This window comes from Semicossyphus pulcher, unplaced genomic scaffold (genome assembly GCF_022749685.1).
Source record: "Semicossyphus pulcher isolate SPU_LCO1_2020_fin unplaced genomic scaffold, fSemPul1.0.p SCAF_21, whole genome shotgun sequence".
Lineage (NCBI taxonomy): Eukaryota > Metazoa > Chordata > Actinopteri > Labriformes > Labridae > Semicossyphus > Semicossyphus pulcher.
The window spans coordinates 15,506,781-15,533,524 of NW_027211695.1; the positions used below are offsets into that span (position 1 = coordinate 15,506,781).

The following is a 26,744-nucleotide window of genomic DNA, read 5'->3' on the forward strand; positions in this document are numbered from 1 at the left end:
GGACCGCTGGTATAGAAAATGGGAGCTGCCAGCGTAAAAACGGCGTTAATGGACACAGGCCCTTACACTGAAATTATGCCAGGAACAACATCTCATAATTTCAAGCATATCGACATATTATTAACCCACATTCCAGCATCAATTTCAAGAATTTTAAGGACTTTTGTCAAGTCATGTTTGGGGGGTTTATTTACATTTCGTTGCAGAATTCTGGCAGGAAATAAGGGGAAAGAAATGAGGGATATAAATATTTTTTACCTTTCACATACCATCACTTTAATGTAACCTGATGTTTTGAACTGGTTATCTCACTGTTTGGCCATAACTCAAGATATTATACTTCATTTACACTAGTGATGAGTTTGCATTTTCATGGGCAACAACATCAGTCCCTTTGGAATAATGGTGATAAGGAAAAAGAAACTTCCCGACGAAACATTAAAAATGATTGATTCCTCTCCCTTTCCGTCTGTCTCAAGGTGTGTCGATGCCTATCCCAGTGATCGGCCTCCACAACGAGGACAAGGTCTTCGTCAACGGCAGCTGCGTCCTCAACGAGGAGCGCTTCATGCTGATTGGCTCCTTCGTGGCCTTCTTCATCCCACTGGTCATCATGGTGGTGACATACTGCCTCACCATACAGGTAGTGGCGTCTGTCTGCGCCCTCAAAACACTTTTATGTCCTTCTTTAAACTTTCTTATACGTTTGAAAGTCACTTTCTCTTCCCTTCAGGTGCTTCAGAGGCAGGCCACTGTCTTCCTGTGCGAGGCAAAAACCTCCTCCCAGCAGCCTTTGCACACACCAGCAATGACTTTACAGCCTCCAACCAGCACCTTCAGCATTCCTCAGATCAACACACTTGCCCCTTCAGACTCAGAAGGTAAAAACTGAGAAGGCTGCTGAAATCTGAAAAAAAACACCCATTCAAATATTTTTATTTAAGGAATTTATAGAAAAGAATGAACCCCTCAGCGATACCCATATGTTATATTACTGCTGGATGGAGTCCGAAAACAATTATTGCTGGTAGCTTTTATAACACTTCTGATGTGCCGTATGTTGGCGTTTTCTTTTCTGAGATTTCAATCACTCCTAAAGCCTTAAAATCCCCCAATAAACCAAGCAGAAGCACAAACACACTGATTGCTTTGATGTTTGTGTTTCCCACTCTTGAGATAGTCGTGTAAACTCTTTTGGTCCAAGTGTTTTTCTCTGTTTTTATTTTAATAATAGAAGATGGTTCCACCAAAAACACGCACCTGAACACCTTATCCTCTTTATTTAGTGTTTTTTATTCATCTCTCTTTGGTTCCAGATCCACACTGTTGGTACTGGTATGACAAGACAATAATAATTAAACAACCGATTACCCGAAAGTGTGAAGCTTTTTGCATAACCTTTTCAAAACCAAAAAGATAAAGTGTCAAATACATTAATACTGAAGGGACAATGTGCCATCTTATTGAAAACGACAACATATATAATAATTAAATCCAAAACAGCTTGCGTTACCATTCAATCAATTTCAAGCTAACCTAAGCCCCTCATAGACTGCCAGTTCTTCTGTGTAAAATGCATGGAGGCAGAATGGTGGGGCGACGTCATTCTGCCTCTGAGCCGGCATCAGTGGTAGCAACAGAGGCAAAACAGTGTCAGTGTAAACAGTGGAACTGGCAGGGCGGAGCACAGCGCATGTTAAAGATATAATAAGTAGGATTTTTCCACCACCATATTCAAACTGGGCCCCTCCTCCTGGGCTCTTCCTCACCAAAAGCTCACGCCCACCCCACCGAGCTAACACCGACAGCGTCGCGGTTACCTTTGCGCTGGCATGTTAACCGCCAGTTAGCTTGTCCTACCTGCTTTGAGGCACCGACCTGTCCAACAGAAAGAAGGCCAATTTTGCCTGCATCGCTATTTCGCCATGTTCGCCAGTCTGAATGGGGCCCAGTCGCTAATCTGAACCACTCCCACACTCACCTATACGATGTGATTGGCTCAGGGAACCACAACAGCGCCCCCTCCTGAAAACGTCCCGTGCAAAGCAAAACAACAGAATAGATGCAGAGGGAAGAGTCTCACAAGGGTCTGCACACACACTCACCGACACACACTTGTAGAGGCCCGTAAGTGATGATTTATATTATATTCATTTGTAAAAGTCTATATTTTATTTTTCAAGGAAAATCCTACTTATTATACCTTTAAGCAAAAGCAGCAGTTTTTGTAATTATGTTGAAGGGATTCATGCTGATAAGAGATAAATCCCATCATTCTCTACCTCTACTTAAACAACGCTGGAACGCTGTAAAAACACACACTGGGGCGCCTTAACGCTCTAGATGCAGCACCTCGCTAACACTACTCTAAGCTTGCTAACAATACCATTAGCTAGGAATTTTCACCTCTCCTATCGTTTTGTCTAACAATGCCAATAATAATGTTAGCTAGGAAGTGGTTGAATGGTAACGTACAAAATGAGCAGGAGAAACATTAAAAACAACTAATGGAGCAAAGGCTGGATTCATTAGCTAGCTAGCACAAGCTGGTAAAATCAGCCATCTCTCACAGGCTCGAAAGTCTTTTTTGTTGAGGCGACTTAAGCAGAAATGAAAGCTCCATTGGTTAAAAAACTACTAAGAATAAAATACAAAAAATTAAATAGTTGTGTTATTGTTAGCATTGCTAGCTGCATTTTGTGACAGGTTAACGGTAAAAACTTTATGGTAACAAATACCGTAAAATCAGGAATATAAGACGCAGTCTTTTTTGGGAGGTAGCCTAGAGGGAACATTCAAAACACACACAAATTACAGCCTACCATCTGTTTTCACCATGTCAAGTTTGCAATCCTGCTACCTACCGGTGTGGTAGTTGAGCTCAGCCTACGGTAACGTTGATTGTTGTGTGGGTGGCGGCTGCACTGGCGATCATGACGGCGCATGTCCGTCACAAAGCTTTAGCTAGATTACCGCGCCATCGTCTGGTTAAAATACTGTAACACAATAACATAACTCTCTCTGCATTTTTTTACTGGTATATTGGTCGCACTGGTATATAGAACGCAGCCTACTTTTAGATGATAGAATGTGTTAAATGCGTCTTATATACTGAATTTTGCGGTAGACAGTTCCCAATTGCAAGCCAAGCCTTAGCGTCTTTATTCAAGATGAAATTGCATAATGTTACCAATGTTTTCACTTAGTGCAATGGCATACCAAACACAGAAAACTGTGTATGACATATTCCACATGATTTTTCATATTTTTTTCTTTCCTACAAAATCTTGTTAACACTAAATTAAGCAGACATACTTAACTGGTTCTTTTCATTGGGGAAGTCTTCAGCAGTTTTTGGTAACTATGTTGAAAGGAGTCTCTCTGTACCTCTACTTAAACAAAATTTCCCAATTTCCCCACTAATTTCTGTATTGTATAATCATAATCAACCACAAACCTCTAATGTAATATAGATCCTTGACCCCTCTTTACCCATAGAGTTAAAGCCCCCGCCTCCTCAGAGCAGAAGAAACACCCTGAGCTGTCTAAAAGGAGCAGAGCCCAGCATGCTGCTCAGCGTCTCAACGACAGACAGCCTCAGCATCATCCCCAGCTCTGAGGTGGCGTCTCAGCTCAGCTCGCCAGCCGCGGGGCCGCCGCGGAGCGACAACTCGGGATGCAGCGGGCGACGGGGGATGATGCAGGCCATAAAGAACGAGAGGCGGGCCTCCAAGGTGAGGATAAAGAGTGGAGCTGAGTGCTTGTCAGCTGATTTAAGGTGCAATTGTTTTATAGCTCCAAGACATGTAGTGTTTGGAGATAAACAGATAAATACAGTCAGAGGTAGGAAGGTTTAAGGGTCGACCAAAACAAGTTCTTAGCTTTGGAAATCTAATAACCCAAAAGGTTTTTCTTTAATTCTTTTATCAGTAGACCCATTTCTTTAGTGGCAGCTTATCGTTGGACAAAAGAAAAGCTTAACAACACCTGAAAACCTTATTTTTCTTCTAAACCCCAGAGGTTTATCTTCCCGCTTTTCTTCAGCAATGTAGAAGTGTAGTCCAGGGTGTGGTCAGTACATTGTGACATCACTGGTGGGCGGGGTCGCAGTTTAAACTGTCATAATGATGGACCTTGAAAGACAAGTTCTTCTAGCAACTCAGACATTTTCACAGTTTTACAGTGATCCTCTTTAGAGCTTACGTTATCAAATCCAGTCCGACATTTTAAGCAAAAACTTTGAAACGTTGCAGGAGGCGCAGAGCTCACAGTGGGGGCTTATCATTGATGAAGACCAAAGCACTCATATCTATATCAAAAATTAAAATCCCAGTAGAAGTGGTAAACTTTAAAGAGGATATTAAAAAACAGCAATCTGATGTGACCTTTTTTTCCTCCCTTTTCTTCTCATTCCTTTTCCACTTTCCACCTTCAGGTCTTGGGAATCGTCTTCTTCCTCTTCCTCATCATGTGGTGTCCCTTCTTCATCACCAACGTCACCTTCGTCCTGTGCCGGGACTCCTGCAACGAGTCGCTGCTCAACGACCTCCTCAACGTCTTCGTCTGGGTGGGCTACATCTCCTCGGGGGTCAACCCTCTGGTCTATACCCTCTTCAATAAGACCTACCGGAGAGCGTTCTCCAGCTACATCAGGTGCCAGTACAAAGCGGGGGCCAACGCAGCCGGACAGAGTTGCAAAACCCTCCTGGTCCCCCCGCCGTGCCCGTCGCAAAGCGTGACCCCACTTTTGATGGGCAGCCATGGGAAAGCAGGCATGGACCGCAACAGTAACTGTCGCAATGGCGGTAGGGGGGACAACGGGAGGCTGACGGTGGACCCGGACGACGTGACAGACGACGGGACACAAATCGGAATAGTGTCGCAGAGCCTCTCCGAATGCCACAACATCGGCATGCTTTCGGAAACAGAGCCGGAAACGGAGGTGGAGCAGGAGCTGTCACTCATCAGCTACAGCCCCGCCTCCAGAGAACACACAAGCAGCGTGTGATTGTGTGCGTTTTTTGTTTGAGTTATGTCTTCTTTTAAAACCTGCAGACGCTGGGCCAAGCGCCCCTTCGACGAGCTATTGCAGCGTTTCATTGGCTGTTATTGTGACGGGACTAGTCTCGGATGAGGGGCCTTATCCCCTCACTGAAGTGCACTACTTACAGTGTGTCAGAGAAGCAGATCACGAGAGAAGTTGACCTCTAAGATGGAGAAGAGTGATTTTCCACCTGTCCAAATGAAAGCCACAATCCAAGGCTTGTTTGTTTTCTTTTGTTTTCTTCTTTTTGTTAACCTCATATGAAGTCAAGCGACCCTCAATGGTGTCCCTCTGATGCAGGTTACAGAATTGAGGGGTCGAAACAGGGTCAACCTACGACCTCAAGCCTCCGCACTGAGTCACAATGCAGTCCAAACTCTCCACACCAAGCAAACCAAACCAAATCTATTTTTGTGCCGGTCAAGCTTGACATTACCAGTCATAAATATACGTGAATGAACCTCTCCAGCATGTATAATCAAACTGCTCAGCCGACAGAAATGGGATTTCTCTCTCTGAAGGAAAACTTTCTCACGGCTGCAGTCAAAAGTTGCCTGCAGAGGACCAAGATGAAGGAATGTATGACCACCGGGTCTCTGGTGGACTCACAGTGCCATCTGGTGGTGGCATGACACACAGAGAGGTTGCATCCCTTGTATTAAACAAGGGGTTTAAAGAGCTAAAAAAAAACATGGCGCAGGCCTTTTGGTCCAACACACCTGTCAGGCTCTTGCTTCTGTTGACCAAAAAAAAACACTTTGGAAGAATTAAAGTCCCAAAATCTGAAGGTTTTTAACGATTGCAATCAATAAAGTTTGACACAAAAGGGATAAATCTGAAAGTACAAAATGTGAACAAACAAGATACGTTTTTAATTCAAGGGTGCACAAAGATGTCATTCTTTAAAGGGAACAAAATATAGATTTTATGACATTAGCTTCAGCTCTTTATCGTTAGTTTCGCCAGTTAGCTTTCATTGTTGCTAATTCAGCCTCATTAAACAATATAAAATGAATGTCCAAGATCTTCCTCACATGTTATAAATTCACACTTTATTTCCCCGGCATATAAATCAAGAAAACACTTCACCATCTCGCCATGAATTAGACATATCAATTTGTTCCACTGATTCCACCACATGCAGTGAATCCATTTCAGTGATGAAGTAGAAAAGAAAGTCGAATGAATGTCCAGCCAACACAGTTATCAGCCTGCTTAATATACATGTCATATTATCAGATTACACATCAGAATATTCACATCATTCGTGGGCATAAATCTGGGCTGTTTGAGATTCAGAGCATCGTCTCTGAAGGGCGAATTCTTGATGACTGGAACAGCAAGTTCTTTGTTAACTTTTTACCCAAGGTCAGCATTTCGATGAGTCATTTTCTCTCTCCAGCTGCAAGATTTCCTGTCGAGCTGCCTGCGAAAGTTTGTTATAAAAATATATATATTCAAAGTTTTAAATTCAGTCAATGAGCTTTGGGTTTAAATATTCCCTTTTTCACGTCGGCTCTGCTGATGAAAAGCTGTCTAATGTGTCCAAAAGTTCCTGTTTTGACCTCTGACCTCTGAATCAGATCATTTGATGTTTGACCGCTTTACAATTGGTTTCGGCTTGAATGACACTCAGATACCTGTAAGATTTCATCAGTCGCATGGAACAGACAGAAAGTCGATACGCTAAGAGACAGACCCCTGACTCTATCAAGACAGGTCAGCAGCCCTCACAGCTCCGTCACGCTGATTCTTTCACCCTCCCTCCCTCCTACTTTTATCGATGTCTGACAGGACGCCTGATTTCTCCACACTGCGTCTCCATCAGCTGAAATATCTGCAATATACTGCCTCAGAAAATCACTAAAGGTGTGGATTCTTAAGATACCAGCCGGGTCCTGGTCGCAAACTTACTTCAAAATAGATCATCTAGGAGATATAACTGGACCTCTTGTGTATTTAGTAATTTGTTATGTGGGTTTAGATTAATTAAAGTTGTAAAGAACAAACATTGAGATAAGTAACATTTGAAGAGATTACTTAAAGGGGCATTCCACCAATTTTACTCATCAAATTTCTTCTGCAACCCGAGAAACGCTTTCCAAAGATGGTGTCATAGGGGTTATGTTAGCTAGAGTAGTGATGTCAGCTGTGTCCCAATCCAGGGGCTGCAGCCTTCGAAGGAGGCGGTCTACAAAGGATGATTCATTCACCGCCTGTGTAGACTGTTAAAGTTGAACTGAAATGAGACGGTCTGGTCTACTCAGGATTTCCTGTTTGCGTCACCAGCTATTCCCGCTCCTGTTGCCTAGCATGAGGTAGCTAGCGGGCTAACTAGCTAGCATAACTAACATCACGTAACTTAACCTCTTATTTTAAAGATAATTTGTTTCAAGGTCCCTTTGGTTTTTGTAAACGTGTAACGCTAGCTATTCGATTGAGTTGAAACCAAAAACTTTAACATTTTAAAGTTTAATCTTCCAGCCGCCACCCCATTTCAATTGGCGTGCAATGCGTCTTGGGATATGTTGGGCCCGGGAAACGGAGGACGCATTTGTCGGCCGCATCTGAAGGAGCCTTCCAATTCCAGCATTCGACGCGCCGCTGTGACGCAATCAGCCTTCAAACACGGCCTTCGAAAGATGCAGCCCCTGGATTGGGACACAGCTGTTATCTCAACTGTATTGGTTGCCATGGGGGTTATCTTTGCTTGGGTGGTGATGTCATCAGGGTTGTCCCAGGCTTCAGAAGTGATTACATTAGGGTTTTATGGGCTAGAGAAGTAAGGTAATCAGTGTCATCTTAATATTCTTGGTTTGAATGGTGATGTCATCGAGGGGATTTTGTCTTCAGTAGTGATGTCCGCAGGGTTATCTCGGCCAGTGTAGTGATGTCATCTGGCTTATCTTGGCTCTCTTGTAGAAGAGACAACAAACTGAAGAAAATACAATATAATGGAAACGACAAAGTGCTGTTCACGGCGGGGACTAGAGGACATAGTTTTCCTTCATGCCGTTAAGTGTTTTATGCTGTTGAGTTACAATGGTGTTAGATAGCAGTGGCTAGCTGCGCTATATGTAAACATCCACACTCCAGGCACAACACTGAGACAGTTGTACGCCCGCACTGACCATTTTTCTGAAGATGATTTTACAAAACCAACACCAGTTGTTTGGTGAGTTGTTTCATTCACTTATTTGGCGCTAGCTTTCCTGATGGTTCGGTACAGTATTGCTTTTTAGCAAGAGTCCAGCTGGATCATTCGGCACTGGTTTTGTATAATCCTCTTAAAGTCGAGCTGAAATGGCATTTAGAGAGTATCTAGCTTCCGTATCGTGACGTATTTCCGAGTGAAACAGGACGTGCAGGCGGGACCTATCATTAGAGGGATTTGATTTGACGTTCTCCACAGCGCAGTAGCTAGCTAACTGACCGAGCGTTCTTGGTGCGCTGCAGCTAAATATTGCAGATTGATTGGTTGAAATTGTTTGGTGCTAACTTACGTAAGCACGCGTGAAATTTAGTTTTACCGGAAGAAAAAATGATCGGATTTTGATATAAGAATACGAAGAAATTGATTTTCAGTATTTTTTTTGGCCTATATTGTCAAATGATGCACAATATTACCGGGGATGTGATCTAAAAGGATTAAATTGTCATTTTTCATTTCACCTCGACTTTAAGAAAAATGATTGCTGCAGAAGTGAAGCTGTCTCAGTGTTGCCCCTGGAGTGTGGATGTTTACATTTAGTGCAGCTAGCTACCGCTATCTTACACCATGATCACACAGCAGAACTTGGTGTAATCTATAAGGTAATCAGGACATGCTTTGTTTCAACAGTCAGTGAAAAAAAACAATCAAGCACCACTGGTGATATCTTTAGAAAAGTGAAGTTTGATTTCAGTATGTGCTGGCCGCTGCACTTTCTGACACAAACAGCTGACTTACGGCATAAAACACTTCACACAGGAATGAAAACAACGTCCTCTGGTCCCCACTGTGAACGGCACATTGTCGTCTCCATTATATTGCATTTACTTTAGTTTGTTGTCTCTTCTACAAACCACTGACACAAACAGCTGATCCGACACCGCACGCTGCAGGCGTAGTAACACGTATGTGTTGCAGTCCACACAAAGGCATTCTTATACTGTGGGACGTCCTTATAAGTGGATACATTAAATGTGGAAGTGACCCTATCTGCAGCGACATACAGCCTAGCTTCCGTGCCGGCACTCCGACCAATAGTAGTAATACACTTACTATTGATACAACCCCACTTCAAACAAACCGAACTATCCCTTTAATGCAAGGTGCTTTTGAGTTGCATTATGGGAATTGCAGTTTTTTGGGATACTGACCAATACAAGACCCTAAAAATCTGCCAACCTCTGCCAATATGGTTTTGACAAATCTTTGTTTAATTAGTCTCTTATTAGTCCCCCAAACCTTATTTAAGGGCAATACTAAATTAATGGAGAGCCCCTTTAAATTTAGAAAATACTGAATGACTTAACAATTACAGCGTTTTCCTCTCTAGCTAGCTACTATCAAAGTATATGTCACTTTTCCTAGTCATCATTATTTCATTTTGGCAACATTCCCCTCAGACAGGACAGCCAGAACTACAAACACCTGAATGTACAACCTTTTGTTACCAATAATGCCCCATTCAAGGTCAAAGAGCAAAGGTCAAAGCCTGCAGTGGACCAATCGAATCCAGAGCCTGAGGTCTGCAGCCACCTCTGCATTCAGTTAGAATGAAACATAAGAACTGGGAGTCACTTCATTCTAATTCTATGCTTCTCTGTATAATTTATCCACTATTTGTATGCTACAGACTTACTCAGTGGTCGTTTGCACCACTCTTCTCCCCACACGGGGAGGTCTACATGAGCTAATGTTGGCACGCCAGCACCACGGTTTGGCCTACACATATCTTGCATGTTTGAAGTGATGTTCAAAAGGTCCTCTCTGCCTCACTTTTTGTTCTCTTTTTGACTCTCAGAAGGAATGAAACAGCGCAGGAAGGAAAGAACAAACAAAGAGCAATCAACAGAATGCATATTGCAAACAGCTTGCAGTTCCTGCGGGTGTTTAATCTTTGTCAGAGTGAAAAATGCCAACAGGAACAACAGAGACAAAAATGGAGAAGAGAGGACTCTCTGAACGTATTCAAATGGGTCGTGTTTGATCCTTCCAGGTGTGGGCAAGCAAAGAGCTACAGCCAGGCCAGCCAACTCAGTATGTCGCAATGTAATAACTATATGTTTCCCGTGTACCTGTGTGTGTACCAGACCCGGCTCAAATTGCTGTGTGAGATCGATTCAGTTACTCTCTTGGGTTCTATCGATTGTGTCTGGCACGATGGATTGAATCGGGTTGTCCCTGCAGATGCCAATCCTGGCCGGCTCGGGGTCCAGACAGATGAAAGCAATCACTCACAGAAAGTGTCTGGAAGGATTTCAGCTAATAATTCGATCCAGGTCTGGTGTGTGTAGAAATAGTTTGAGTCGTTTCTTGACAGAGTTTTGTTTTAATAGATTTGAGGTGGGCTCATTTGGGCTGCTTCCCCCGTTCCTGTCCCTTTGTGTAAGAACTGCTGCAGGAAATTATGTTCTAACTCTGTGAGTGAAATGTTTTATGCGCTGATGAACAAGCTTAAAGGAAACATCCACCTAGATAAGCGTCAACACAGTATTAAGAAACAGGCAGTGGTGACATTTTGTGTTTCCTGTTATATTTTCTTTGTAGTAGGGTAGATTATCATTTTTATTCGCAGTAGTAGAAGAAGGACACCAAACTCATGTCTGTCTTTTAATGAATTGAAGCTGGAGCCACAACCTATTAGCCTAGCTTAGCATAAACACTGAAAACGTTGAAAAGCAAGCCTGTCTCTGTCAAAAGGTTAGAAAACTACCACTTAAAAACAAGTTCTATCTTATTTGTTTTGTTCGCAGAAACATGAACAACTGGGGCGTTTTGACCTGGAACTATTTCCTGTCCAGAAGCAGCAACTTCCTCTAAATTACCTCATTAGATCAACAACTTCTCACTTTACCACTTAAGAATTAAAGAATTAGGGAAACAAAAAGTAACATGGTAATTGGTGGGGTTTAGAGGTGGATTTTCTTTAGCGTTGGACAGAGCCATGCTAGCTGTTTCCTGGTTCCATCTTATGCTAAGCTAAGCTAAATTAATGCTCAATTTTTTTAATATTAGTTTTGAAATGTGGAAGTCTTCCTTTGAATTGTTAAAAATATATATAACAGTAGTTGCTATTAATTTACCTCCAAAATAATTAATATACATTTCAGTGTCACAAAATGTAAGTGAATCTAAGGGTGGATTTTTCCTTTACATTTTCTAAGAGCCAGCAGAAAGGACCACACTTCCTTTCTATTAAAAATCCTGTCTTTTTAAGGGATAAATTCAAATAACTAATCAAACGGCCTCATGGGAAGTCACAGTTTTCAATTTCAAATTCATTTGTATCTCAACGTGCTGTGCTTCATAAGGCATGGCTAACAAACTTTTAATACTGACAGAGGGTACCTAAAGACGCTCACCGTCTTTCCACCCTGCCGCTGTCTCACTTCTCTTCCCAAACCTAAACCTCTGTCACTAAACGACTCTCAGATTAAAAGCCAGAGCTGCAGGTTGTTCAAGAGTTTGGCAAACCCAACACCTCCAGTACTCCTCTCCTGCACTGAGCACTGACTCTTGAACCCTTCGATGCTGGTTTGCATTGACACAGACGGGCTGTCTGGTTTGTCTCGCTCTTGTATGATCCGACGCTCGTGGGTTAGCTTTTCTTTTTTTTTTTTTATGTGTTGAACCTTCTTCTGTTATGCAGTGGCTGTTTTTTATACCATTTTAATTGTGAATGTTTGTCTACGACATATCTTTTTTGCGTTTTACAATAATTATGCCATCAGCAACACAATGTATATTTTCTTTATTTTCTGTGTGATGCTGCTATTTATTTATTAAAATATTATTCTAATGTGTGGACAATTGTCTTCATTGTACACAACTATTTTTTGGCTTTAAAGGGGACATATTTTAGCTATGCAATCAATTTTCTGTTATTCTAATGTGTTGTTGAATCACGTTGTGAAAGTTTGTTTCATTTTTAAAAAAAAATCATATTTTAATTTAATGATTTTTCGGAGCCTCTCCTTCCTCCTGAAACCAACATCACGTTTTGCTATTCAAAGGTTAGACCTTAGCCACGATTGGACAGCATTTGGAGTGACTGCATAGCCCCATGGGGGAGCGGCCGCACTGCACTGTCACCATGGGAATCACAATGGCAGAGCAGAGAAGGCAGCCTGAGGTGAATGGCGGTAAATTGTGATTGGTCGGTTTTCAGCTGAGCAAGGTTCTACGTAGAAACCTGCAGCTGTTCTGAACGGCTCATTTCAGAGGCACCTCTTTAAAAATGTCATTCTGGAAAAACACGGAATTATGCAGTTTTCACTTTTTCACTGTGAACAATAAACGCCCAAACATGTGACACCCATGCAAAATATAAGGATATTAATTCAAAAGATATGACCCCTTTAAGCCTTGTCTCTCAATGTCTCACGTGGACCAGACCAGAATGTATAAAACTAAGTGAGTTGTTAAGCTTTTCTCCCCTCTGATGATTGGTAGTAACACTGAGTCATTTGGGGTATTTGATAGTAAAAGATAAGGTCCCAGCTCCTTGTGTTGGCTCCTCAGTCTGCTCTACAATTATATTCTTTTCTGCTCCAAACATGTGCCAATCAGCTTTCATCCAAAGAGCTGAACCTGGAGCTCATTAAACCCTTAGCCTTGGCTGAGCTTCATTGTCAACCAGCCGTGAGGGAAACCCTCATTATACAAATAAAATGAACCTAGATTTGATAATTAAATATCCCAAACGTAAGTCATAATTAGTATAATTTTAAAACGTTAACTGTTAAATCAGTCTGGTCAGAGTTGTCTCATGATTCAGGAGTATTTACTGGAATGTGTAACTAAATACACACTAAACCTGTTAAATGGGCTGATCCCGTAGGCATCAAAACAGAAGGGCATCAACCCCAAAAGAAAGATTTAGATGTGTTTGCTGTATGTGTTATGATGTACCTGAAATGTCTGCCCTCTAAGACCTCTGTTTCTCACTTCAGCTGCTTAATATTGACATTATTCATCAATACGACCAAGATAAGGCAACTGTGATACAATTATTCTGCAAGAAGAGGTCAATAAAAGTCATAAATTACTTATTTCACATTCAAAAGGCAGAGATCTTTTGCAGTGCAACCTCTCACTAAATTAACAGGACACAGTTAGTGAATATAGACACATGGTGGCGCCACAGCAACACAGATCATACTAATCAGATTCAACAGTAAACTACCTCAACGTCCTAGGAAGTCTTACAAAGTACGGCAGATGAAAGGAAACAGAATGTGCCCGTTTTTTGTTCTTTATCTCTGATTCTCGGCTTCCAATGCGAGCTTGGAGTTTATAAAAAACATTATCCTGATCTAAACAGTCTTCTGTAATGTCATCACAATGAAATATGTAAAGTGTGAACAGTACTAAATATCGCAGGAGGGCTAGTGATGAGTTTTACTTAGGTCGACCTTCTTGGCGGTCTCAATCAGCACCACGGACAGCATCCATAAGCAGCATCATTTAAATCAGCACCATGGACAGCGTCAGTCTCTGAGGAGGCAGAAACCTGCAGGAGGAGATTCCCGTTTCAAATACAAAGCAACAGCGCCGTCCAGAGGTAGAGCTGCAAAACAACAAGATTCTATGAAGTAACTTGTATGCGCTTTACACTTATCTTGTTGAAGAAAAAAGCGTTATAGTTACAGAGACTTACATGCTGATTCAATTGTTACTGTATTTAGTCTAATAATCAACCTTCTGTAGAAAATTTGTTGAGATTAGAGATGCCAGTTTTGTAAACACAACATATTTAAAAAAGCTGATTTTATATGGATAAATTTGCAATATGCTGATATTATATGTATGAGCCCTAATTTTTAATAATTCAAATGTAGAAAACATAGATTGGCCTACATTTCTACACATCTATGGGTGTTTTTTATATGCATCCTTAAGGTCCCATAGTATCGAAAATATCTGTGTCCAAGAATGAACTATTATTATTGGAGAAATCAGTTTTCATTTTGCATAGAATAGTCATAAAAGTGGATTGACGCCTGTGACATTAGCTTGTTTGGCTAGAATGATGGTTAGCTCTCAGAACATTAATTAAGCCGCACTGAATGTTAACATGTAAGTCTCATACCCTCACAGCCCCTCGGAGGCTCTGCCCGCTCATCCAATGGATGCTGCTCGATGGAGTGGGTGGTGGTCTCGGCTATCACCGGAACAGCTCGGACACGCATGCGCCGTTACACCAATTTGCTGCAGCTCCCTGGTCCGTGCGAGCCAACGGCTACGTCAAGCTAGCGCGAGGTACCACAAGCAACACCAACGGTGTATATTCAACTTAAAATGCTTCTAAATATTTGTTCCACTTTGTACAATTGAACATGGGCATTAATGGACAAATGGCACATTTGCCATTTGGAGAGAGGTCATACGGTAGCAATTGCATTAAGTGAAACAATGAAGTGAAACAGTGAAGCTAACATTAGCACCATGGTGCTCTGGTCACAAACAAATGTGTTACCTCACCTCCTCCGAAATTTTGCTACAATGATGCATTTTACAAGCGAAAAGTGATAATTAAAGTTAGGTATGAGGTTAAAGGGGAGCCTAGTCGAACCTTGTTTTTGTGACAGAGGCTCCTAGTCTTTTTTTAGACAGTTTGAAAGAGAGCAGGTTTGCCAGTTTAATATGAACACCTAGCTAGCTAAAACTCATGCAGTCTAAAAACACTGCTGTGTTAGGATTTTGGTTTTATCTCCAGCCCATAAAAGGTTAAAAGTTAATAATAGAAACACCTGTCATTAAGAATCAATAGTTCAGGCTCATAAATTAGCATAGAGTTGAATCAACTCCTCTTTTAAACAATGTCAACAAAAATTGAAAATTATAACTCTCTCTCTCTAAGGTAGGGTTTACTACATGGCTGTTTTATTAAACTACATTTGTTAACTTAGTTAAACTTATTACAACTGAGTGTATATTTTTAAAAGAAATTACTATAATGGCCTTAATAGTCGAACTTTCATTAAGAAATCTTTCTAAAAAAAAATGTGTTTGACTTTCTGTTGTTGCCACGTGAAAAAAAGGCCAAATGTGTTGATTTATGTTAGGTAGGATACAATTAAAAGCCTTAATTTGTAAGTATACACTTCTTATTATCATCCGTCATCTGGCACGAATCTGTGCACACTGTTTTTACAGCACATACTGGAAACTGACTTCCTCATGTATATTAACCCATCTGGTATAAAAAAAAAATTCTAAATCATATATATTTCAGGATCGTTGCACTTCTCATATTTGCACTATTGTCTTTCGCAGGCTTGTAGATACTAGTTTAATATTTAATGTAATAGGCTTGTATTAGTTAAATTTTTAATATTTAATGTTTTAGTGTACATACAGTTAAACCAGAGTCAAATTCCTTGTATGTGTCTTGCCAGTAAAGCTCATTCTGATATAAAGTTTTCCTTGTTATATTTTAGTGCACAAAAATTGGTCAGAAGTAGTTCACAGCTTTGTAAAATTTAACTGTTTATTTAATTTACTTGTGTTACGAAATTCCGCTTTAAAAGGCACAAGCTAATTGGTAAAACAGATAAAGGACAGTTTTCCATTTCTTTTCTGCTTAATAACTTAACTCGAAGCTTTTAGTTTGAAATCTAAATCGGAAGTGCGGTTTCTTCACGACAGGGCGCAGCTTGACGCTAGCTGGCTCGACGGACGCTGCCTTGGAAACGACATAAATCCAGTCCACGCAGCTGGGTTGAGAGCAGGGACCCAGATTTCCTCACATCAAAGGCTTCCGCTCCTCACCGCCTCCTCTTCTTCTTCCTCCTCCTCCTCCTCCTCCGCCGCCTCTTCCACCTCTCTCCATCCATCCATCCAGGCAGCAAACATTGCACCTTCGAGCTGCGAAGATGGACGATCTGAAATGAGCAGGAGAACGGAGAGAAACCTTTTAAATCAGCGAGAGAAGAAGAAGAAGAGAGCGCCGCAGACAGGTAAATGTGAGCAGATTTCAAATCGGCTTTTGCATGTGACAGCTATGGTGTGGACACATGCCTCCTATGGGGGCACGTACAAGGAGGGAGGGCGCGTTTGTTATTGTTGTTGCATCGTACACACACGCAAAAAAATGCGCCTGCACAATGCACCCGCTCTTAAATATAGGTAGCATTGCGTTGAGCTGCATGCTTATTAACTACAGCTCATTTTTTTCTGCAGGATTTTTTTTACTCCCATTTTTTCCCCCCCTCTGCAATCGTGATCGTCGTTTTTTGACGCCCTGGTCAGGTGTCTTTCTGTTCCGCCCGCGACAAAATGTCACCAGTTGGTCGATGTGTCATAGGATTTGGCTGGATGGCGACTAGAAAGAGAGCAGTGGGGCTTATAATGCATGAGGTGTGCAGAGGATTAGTCTGTGCCAGGGACCCATTCTGTCTGTCAGTGTGCTGCTAAAATAGCATGTTTTTTATATGGGGTTTGGTTGAGAGATGCGTAAGTAATTGCCTTAAACGTGGTTGTACCTGTGTATATATTAAACCATATTCTGTATTATAACCTCCTGTAGGTATGTGTATTTTTGGACATTCAGCATGCACCAAAAAAGCTGGCTGCTTAATTACAATACGGCTACGAGCAATATCCAAATCTACAAAGCTTCATATTTTGATTGACAGGTAAAATTTGTGGCCTAGGCCTACAAATCTTGTTCGACTAATTGTTTTGTAGAGACCCCAGCAGCTTCATAATATCATAAGGTCAAAGTAATTTTAATTTTCATGCACATAGTGCAGCCCTAATTAAGATACTCTGGAAAAGTAGGTCTTACTCCATCTCTCTTTTTAAATGAACCACATTGCCAAATCAAATAATGAGGCTGTATTCTGCGGTTGCTCACCTGTGCAAGTGGATTCCCTGTCCTTAGCTTGTTGCAAAAGGTCCGCTGAAATCCAGTTAACCTCAGCCACCTGTTAGGATTTGTGCGGCTTATGACACCATGATGATGAATGGAGAAAGATGGACAAATGGTAACAATACCATCCCTTAAAAAGGGGAAGAAAAAAAGCACTTGTCTGTTTGTTATGTGTGGAATATCTCGCCAGAAATAAACACACTCAAGACTTTAATAATGCAAGAAATCTGTTATTTAATCATCAAATTTCCTGTCCTTGAATGTGAGGATTTGCAGCTGTTTTAAATGTAGATCAAATATCTTTGGGTTAAGACGAGCAATTGCAACATTGTGGTGGAAATATTTTTTAGACCAAACTATAAATCGATGACCCCAAACATGATTGTTAGTGACGGCTCAAATGCAGTCAAAGCAGGACTTTCAAGTCATTCTACACTGTTGAGTCAGTATTTAATCTGTAGGAAGGTAGTGATACCCACATGACATACTGTAGGTGCAAAGCAATAACGAAGTTGTATCTGTAGTCATCCATCTTTTCTTTGTTTGTTCAGCCATAGTAGATTACTGTTTAAGCGCAACACTTGCAGAGACTGGAAAAGCAGCTGCTTAGCTCCGCCTACCCTCTCTGGCAGACCAACCACTGCTGGCTGATGGAAAACGCGCCACTAACCGGGCGCCGCTTTTTTCTGCGAAAGTCGCTGAGACACCCAAATGATTCAGAACACAATCCATTCATTATCTGACTGATTATCCTGTTCAGGGTCACACAGGGCTGGAGCATATCCCAGCTGTCATTGGGTGAGAGGCGGGGTTACACCTGGACTGATCGATAGTCAATCACAGGGCCAACACATAGAAACTTTCACGGTCACATTCACACCTACGGGGATATTTACTGGGAATCTACACCGACACTGTCGCATCAGACGAACGTAAGCATCGAGGCAGCATCTATTTTGCGGTCTACACCGGCTGCGACGACAGCAAAGATGAGTCTCATAGTTAGCCAATGGTATTTTGATTTCTGGCCATAAATAGGGGCGGCAGTGACGCCAAAAAGTGTGAAATGTGCCGGAAACAGTAGAAGAAGACAACTTTGCAACCGACTTGTAGATTTATTTCTTAATCGTGCATAAATTCTGTGTTTATGTCGGATGAAGACGTCAAATGAGAATGAATGAATATGATAGGTACCTAGATGTTGAGGAAATGTACATATTCACTGCTCTTTCAAATGAATACCTGCTCATCGAGCCGATTAATGACTTCAAAAGGAAACTAAAATCGAAGTTGACCCAAATGAAGAGATCACATGGTGTAACATGGATTCCTTGGTTGTGAGCATGTAGAGCAGTCAATGGCTTTCTAAGCTTCACTGACGTACAGCAGACGCACGAAACGAATGAAGCAGCAGAAAATGACTCGCGTAACGCGCAGCGTACGTGGCTGCTGGAGATTGCAGCATTGAATAACATTGGAGCGATTCTGTCCCGGCACACGTGTGTCAAAAATACGCTTCAAAGACGTTGACTGGGTAGATTCCCCTTAAGAGTCACCAATGAACCTAACGAGTCTTTGGACTGTGGGAGGAAGCCAGAGTAGCACGGAGAAAATGCACACTCCACACAGAACGGCCCACTACGTACGAACTGGGATTCAAACTAGGAACCTTCTAGCTGTGAGACAGGTGTTACACTGTGTTCAGGCACCCACCTACTGCATAACTCCCCCACCGTCATTTCGCCTTTTTTGGGTCTATAGAATATTTCTTTGCCGTTTTGTGAATGAGAGCCGTCGCTGCTGTAAGGAGCTGCAGGTGTGACAGAGGGCGAAGCGCAACTTTGCCGTATAAAAAACGAAACCTTCTTGCGGGGTTGTGCGGAGGTGTAGGTGTGACAGCTTGTTTAAAGCGTACATGAAACATTCAGAAAATAAAGCTTAGAGCTTCGGTACCTTTCGTAACTGTTGCACCTGAAACTAACTGAGAGAGTGACGGTGCACACGGGATTCCGTCTGCGCAGTTTAGAGGCGCAGACGGTTGAAACAGCGGTGCTCTGACAGCAACGTTTGTTTTGCTGATTACTGTGATTTAAAGACGCAGGACGCGTACCTAGCTAAATCTAATTGTTTATGTCCGGTGTAATCGGTAACACCGGTGCTGTCACTAGTTTATTAACCGTTGGGAAAATTTCCCCACCGTGGCATCCCTGATATATAATGTTGTGGCATGTTGGAAATGGTTTAGGTTTGGTTCGTTGGTTTAAACGCCTTCCGTGGCAAGCAGCTGTCGAGCAGTTAGTGTTATTGAGGTGGACTTCCTGAATCCGTATTCCTCCTCTGTGGGTGATCCTGACCTCTGATCACCCACTTTCACTCTTTATTTTACAGTTACAGGGATGATTTACGACTGTTCTTGGACATGAAAGTCCGAGAGTGAGTCTGACACAACACTAATATTACATCGGGATAGTGAATGTGACGCCGGGGCCACTTTAATCTGTTCACGGAGGGAAATGACGTCAACATTTACACACTGAAAATAACCTCTCTGTTATTAACAAACACACTCAAGAGTCCAACTCTGTGAACAACAACTGAGTCCTTTCAGGTCTAGACTCCAGCCGGGGCCAACTGTGATTAGATAATATGTTTCCTTTGTGTGTGTGTGTGTGTGTGCGTGTGTGTGGCTCCTCTACAGTACAGAGTAGTATTCATCAGAGACTGTGCTGCTCAGACAAGCTTTCATGATTCCTTACATAAGCAAATCATCGAGGAAGAAGAAGGGCAAAGAAGGCTGAGCGCTAAAGAAGCATAAACGCACACACACACACACACACACACACACGCACAGTAAGTTAACTTCAGGGAGTGAAGCTGAGACAAAGCAGGGTGATGCTGTGCTGCTGGATGTTCTCTGCTGAGGGCACAAAGGGCATTTTTCTGTTTCTTTCAGCGCTTATTAAACACTTTATATTTCCCAGAGGAAGTTCTCGTTCTCTTACATTACAGTATATTATTTTGTCTGCACTGTTCATAAACTTCCATGCAGTAATAATTATATATTTACCGCTGAATGCACTGAAATTAGGGCTCGTTTTTGAAGAAGTTTGAAGAGTTGTTGACCCGCTTGTTTCTCTGCAGAAACTCTGATTAGGATTCCAGAGGTGAGCCGTGTGCTTTCACAGTAATCTGTATTTCAGGAGTGCGTCTCCGTCCCGCGATAGAAGGCACATTATACGTTTTCCAGATGCATGTACGCTCCCAGAGGAGCTTCTCCTGTAACCGAGCCTCCTCGGCCTCCTCTCTCTCGCCCGGATCGGCTCGGTTTAAACATTTCCAGGTGGGAGGAAGTGGGATTTGATTGTGTTATCCAAACATCTCGCTTGTTTTTTTTTACCTCAAACACATGTTCGCCGCGTCTCGTTGTGGCTAATGGTTTGAATTAAGTCTGCAGCCTCTTCAGGGCGCACTCAGACTGAGTGATGTGGCCACTTAGAGATGCACTCCGGGGCTATTCATAGTATGAATAACCATCTGACACATTGAATAGGATCCGTCATGAGTCTTCTTACAATATGTTTCACTCAGCTCCTTTGGAAGATGATAGAGTCAGAGAAGAATGGTTGCCACTAAGAATAGAACTTGGAAATCCAGCACAAAGGCGGCACAAGTTTTCATTGTTGTCATCATATTTCTCTGCAAACTGAAACTTGTTTTTTGTCAATATTGTGAAAGATGCTCTCAACATGTAAACATTGCAAAGCAGGGTTTACTTAACCTTAACGAAACAGTTTTTTAATGAAATCTTTCCTTGTGCCGTCAAACTTTAAAGGCAGATGAAATGTTTCTGTTCTATTTATAGCCATGTTTTGTAATATTTCATGTAGTAAAGAAACAGCTAGTTCACAAGCCAGTTGTTTTCTGGTATAATCAAATAATAGTTTAGTCAATAAATAGACTGAATGTCACCGAAAAGCATCAAATCAGCAGCACATTTTTAAACAGTTTGCTTCAAAAGTGATATGATTCATCAATTATCAGATAGTAACCAAATATTTATCTGTCAGCAACTCGTCAAACATGTTTTAAGCTCCAAACCTCGATATTATTTAGAGATAGACCGATATGGTTTTTTCAGGGCCGATACCGATTATTAGTAGTCAAGGAGGCCGATAACCGATATCTGAAGCCGATATTAATTTGCAGTAAAAGTGGCGTCAAAATTTTGAATAATACAAACTCCAACACTTAACTTTGTTTAAATGCCTTTAAGCATATGCATCAGAGCCAAAATAACCCAGTTTTAAATTGATCTCTTATCGGCCGTCGGATTAAAAAAAAGAAAAAAGAAAAAAAAAGGCCAATGCCGATATGCGTCAAAATGCCAAATATCGGCCTGGCCGATAATCGGTCTATCCCTAACATTATTGTGTGATGCCATTTCACAGATAAAGTCAAAGGTAAAAACTGCCTGATAAAAAATGCAAACCAAACTTGCTACAGCTCTGCAATAGTACAGAAGTTGTATCTGGAGCGTAGTATTAACAGATTTAGGGCCTGTGTCCACTAACAGCGTTTTTTTTGCTCTGGCAGCTCCTATCCTCAGCGCAAAAGCACCCTCCGCCTCCGCTGCTCTTTGTCGCTGCGCTCACAGAGCTCTCAGTTGAAAATAGTTCAGCTTATGTAACCCCTCCGCGCTCGTCAATGTCACTTCTCCCTCACCGACCAATCAACATCAAGAATGGGCGGGACTTTAGATATCAACAAGGAGAAGCTAATCCTTTCGTTTTTTCTATGTACAAATATCAAATATCAATGAATAAAAGCTAGGGATAGACCGATTATCGGCACCTTTTTTTTTTTTTTTTTTTTTATCCGAGGGCCAATAAGAGATCAATTTAAAACTGGGTTATTTTGGCTCTGATGCATATGCTTAAAGGCATTTAAACAAAGTTAAATGTTGGAGTTTGTATTCAAAATTTTGACGCCAATATTTTCACTTTTACTGCAAATGAATATCGGTTATCGGCCTCCTTGACTACTAATAATCGGTATCGGTATCGGCCCTGAAAAAAACATATCGGTCTATCTCTAATAAAAGCAAATATTTAACATTGATTGATTGATTTAAAACAGACTTAACGGTCACTACTAAGGGAAGCAGACGCACCGGTTACAAGTGCTCTGAAATTGAGGTCGTGGGCGCTGCCAGTGCAAAAAGCGGTGTTAGTGGACACAGGCCCTTAGTTGTAAATGCAGTGATGCAGGAGGTGAAGCCTTTGAAAAACTCCCTTAAGCTGTCCTAAACCCTGTTAGCCATGTCGAAACTATAAAGTACTGTATTTGCCGTTTAGTAGCCCAACATGAAATGCCTTCTGTATTACTGCTCTTCAGGTAGAGACAGGAAGGGGAAACTTTTGTTGCCTGGAAATACAAACTGTATTCATCGTCTCCTGCTGCTAGGAAGTTTCCCAGACTGTGTTTCCTCCAGATTGAACAGGGAGCGTCGTCGTTCCTCCAACTGAGCGGCTGACCTGATGCTTTAAATGTGTCACCCCTTTGTTGTTTTTTGAAAGCAAGGCCGGTATATTGATGAATCATCGGCGTGAGTTTGAAACTGCACAGTGACACCATCAGCTCCATTCTGATGCTGTTGCTGTGTGTGTGTCCTTTTGTGTCTGCCTGTGCTTTGTGAGTTTCTCTGAACTAAACAGAAAATATTTGATGCAAATTTTCCAATGCTCCTTTTCCAATGTGAGGGGGCAGTGTTTTGGTTTTGAAGCAGTCGTGATGATGGTTTTATCGGTGGAGCTATCTGAGTGCGTGATTAAACTGAGGAAAATTTAAATGGGATCTGGTGTGACCACATCTTCAACTTGATGCTTTTATCGATCCCTGTGGTGAAACTGAAGTCTCTTTTTCCTCCATCTACTGGGAGGTCAGAGCTGAAGGCTACACTTTGGGGTTCGGAGGCACTTCGGTGGCATTGATGCTTACAGATGTGAAGGTTTAGTACTGAAAAAAATCCCAAATAGTTCCTCAAATCTTTTAAGCTGAGCCCCACTGATACGGGATTTTTGAGCGTGAGGCACGTGTTTTTATTTTTAGCTGGAATTGATTGATTTTGCTTCAATTTTTTTCACCCATGGGACTTTGCAAAGGTTCTCAGAAAGCTTAAAAAAGAATATTTAACATTATTATAATCTTTCCACCAATTCTAGTCTGACAGTATTGTAAACTTTGGAGTCAGAAGGTGCTCCGCTGGTCAAACTATGTGATTATATGTCCTCAAGAGATACCTGATATATCTGTGATACGCCTTAATTGACCGGGTCATATTGGCTAACTGACATGTTGGTTGGTTTTCGGTTGGAAAGGCTCTCGTTTTTTGTGTTTTTTAGACTTAATGTTTTATATACTGTATATTTACATAAAACCCAGTGACATTAGGGGTAACTTTGGCCATTTTACATGTATGTATAGGCAATCTATGACATATAATCAATATGTTTACAATGAATTCATGTTGTGTTTATCATGTACAAAAATTTGTAATGACGTTTTTACACTCCATTTGTACATGAAAGTTATTTTTACATAATGTTTAATCTTTCATTCAAGTCCAAAAAGTAGTTGAACAATGGTAAAATGTGTGGTTCATCATTGACAACATAGACTGTATAAAAAGATGGACGACATGACAGCTCCCTAAAAGTGAAGCCAAAACATTTCGGGCGCCCCCTGCTGACTGGCTGCAGTATAGGTCATAAAGCCCGCCTCCTCCATGTTAACAGATGGGACATGAGTCAGACTATAAAATCAAAATACACGCCCGATAAATTTTTCTCAAACATGGTTTCTGTCATTATAGCTAGTTCTTATCGTGCTGATTTATGTCCATGTGTCCAAGTTTACTTTTAATTAGTTATTTGATGCTGTCAAAATGATGGTTGACAGCTCTGTTGACAAATACGGCTCCTGCAGCCGATCTGTTCCGGGTGAGCAGAGCGGAGGACGATCCGCGAGAGGAAACGTAACTAAAAAAATCACTACAGTCATTGAAGTTTCCATACCTGTGAACGTTAACCTCAGACCAACACAAAGAAGCTGTTCTGCTGTTAAACACGCCGGTGTGCGGAGTCCTTGCTGTTTTTTCAGTAAGTTAAGTGTGTGTTTGGGTTAGCGGAAGTGGCTACGGCCGCTCCACTCGCCGATCTCTACTGCGCAGTCTCTGGCTCCGTATGACATCACCATCACAAGATGGCAGCGCCTATCCAATGGATATATTGGCATCAATTACGTACAATGGGAGCAGATGGAGATGCGTTGTCCATCTATATATACAGTCATTGATTGACAACATTACATTTGTTTTAATGTCTAAGTATTTGGCATTATATAGTTGTTGTTTTTTATTTGTGGATTAACATGACAAACAAGGAAGTTTTTTTTGTCCAGAAGATGTAGGCCTGTAGCCAAAGAGAAGATGCTGCACAGTTGCATCATGGGAAAAGAAGAATCCAGTGGGGTTTCTTTTAGCTACGCATGCAAGTCTTAGAAGACATGACATCAGGGTTGTTACTCTTAAGATTTTTTTAGAGGTGCAACTTGATGAAAGAACAGCTGTTCCGTCTGTTTCACATCTTTGCAAACTGAAAACGGTTTGGTTTTGAATAGCTGGAACAAAACGAGACACATTTTTCAATCAAAGAAAAACACATTAATGAATGATGCAAATGTTCATCATTTGCAGCCGCATGAAATCCCAGAAGCCTCATAAAGCAGGAATAACGTAACAAGATGTCAGTTAACTCCACAAAGCAGGCCCACATGCTCAGCAGGCACCAGAGAAACAAATGGAGGATGTAATGTTGGCGGGTGTAGCGTCCTCTCTCTCTGCTGCTCAGCAGACAGCTTGGATTTCACTCAAGTTCCAGCTCCTCACTTCCTGTGAGCAGAGACGCGTTTCTGCTCTGCAGCAGGGTCTCATTTAGGCAGAAGGAGCTGAGTACGTGGTTTCTGTTCGGTGTGTCTTTTGTTGCAGCAGTGATGTTTGATTTTTAGGACTGGTGTGTTTTTAAATAAATACATATTTCTGGTCATGTTAGGGGGGAATCCCAAGTTGTAGTTTGACTGTGAAGCTGTCACAAAGAATTACAAGACGGGAGACATGACGGTCCGCCTCAGGGGCACAAACACACACTTCAAACCCCCACACTTATAACCATCCTCTGTGGTAACTGCTCCCTCTGCAGCTGGAGAAGACGGTCATGATGTAATATATGTTTTATAAAGTAAAACACAGTGGCTACTGATTTTTATATCATGTAACTCTTCTGCTCATTTGAAGCTGTAAAGAAATGGTAAATGGACTGCACTTATGTAGCGCTTTTCTAGCATAGCGACCACTCGAAGCTGCTTTGACACTACATGTCACATTCACACGTGGCAGAGGCTGCTACATAAGTGCCCAACTGTCAGTCAGTTATCACATACTGTTGGCTGGGCCACTGGGAGCGATTTAGGGTTCAGTGTCTTGCCCAAGGACACTTCGACATGTAGCCTGAGGGAGCTGGGGATCGAACCGCCAACCTTCCGACTGAAAGAGAGCCTCAAAAGCGCTAACATTTCTGGAGTAAGTCAGCAGGTCAACAGGTCGGCCTATTTTAATAACAACATTGGCTTTTTATTGGCAGCATGGTTTTTATAAATTGGCTTAACCAAAACCCGACTTTTCTTATGTGTACATTTTTAGGAATTAAGTATATCATGAATTAAACGAATAGTAGAAAGATATTGCAATCCTTAACTACATACACTGTAAAAGTTTAGTGCTCTGTTTTGCTCTACACTTTCTTAAGCCTGTCAGTGTCTTAACTCTGCTACTGGAAAATAATGTTGCATTTTTTTAATGTAGTTTAAGGCTGCAAATAATGATTTTTTTCCCCCCACCATTTATTAATATTTCTATTATTTTTTTTGATTAATCTGTAAGTCAAATAATTATTTTTGATCATTGTTTCCCAAAGCCCAAGATCTCGTCCTAAAGTGTCTTGTTTTGCCCATAACCCTGAGATATTTAGTAGAGATAGACCGATATGTTTTTTTCAGGGCCGATACCGATACCGATTATTAGTAGTCAAGGAGGCCGATAACCAATATTTGGAGCCGATATTCATTTGCAGTAAAAGTGAAAATATTGGCGTCAAAATTGTGAATAATACAAACTCCAACACTTAACTTTGTTTAAATGCCTTTAAGCATATGTTTATTAAACAAACAAACAAAAAGTGCAGGGAGTTCCCAGGGTCAGCAGCATCTCTTATAAAGTTAACTGAAAATGTAAATAAATAAATAAATAACTTCCTGAAGTTTTATTAAGTAAATAAAACAAAGTTAAATAAAATTTGCAAAGAAATGAACTTTTTCCCCTCTCCGCCGTGTGTGTGAGCACTCTGCACTCTTATCGGCCGTCGGATAAAAAAAACAAAAAACCGATGCCGATATGCGTCAAAATGCCGATAATCGGCCCGGCCGATAATCGGTCGATCCCTAATGTTTAGTTTACTTTCACAGAGGAAGAAAGAAAGCAGAAAATATTCACGTTTAAGAACCTA

General features: G+C 41.5%; 2 protein-coding genes across 3 annotated transcripts in view; both read left to right on the plus strand.

Moving 5' to 3' along the window:
• htr2cl1 (5-hydroxytryptamine (serotonin) receptor 2C, G protein-coupled-like 1) overlaps positions 1 to 5,008 on the plus strand; it is a 52,684-nt gene extending 47,676 nt beyond the window's left edge. The window contains exons 3-6 of the mRNA XM_069672569.1: positions 480 to 643; positions 734 to 881; positions 3,499 to 3,734; positions 4,436 to 5,008. Of these exons, the coding sequence (XP_069528670.1) occupies positions 480 to 643; positions 734 to 881; positions 3,499 to 3,734; positions 4,436 to 5,008 (1,121 nt within the window). The remainder of the gene's footprint in view (positions 1 to 479; positions 644 to 733; positions 882 to 3,498; positions 3,735 to 4,435) is intronic.
• A 10,938-nt stretch (positions 5,009 to 15,946) lies between these two features.
• Positions 15,947 to 26,744, plus strand: part of LOC138600817 (actin-binding protein WASF3) — a 47,061-nt gene continuing 36,263 nt past the window's right edge. For both annotated transcript variants that reach the window (XM_069672331.1, XM_069672332.1), the window contains exon 1: positions 15,947 to 16,213. The gene's annotated coding sequence lies outside the window, so the exon portion shown is untranslated. The remainder of the gene's footprint in view (positions 16,214 to 26,744) is intronic.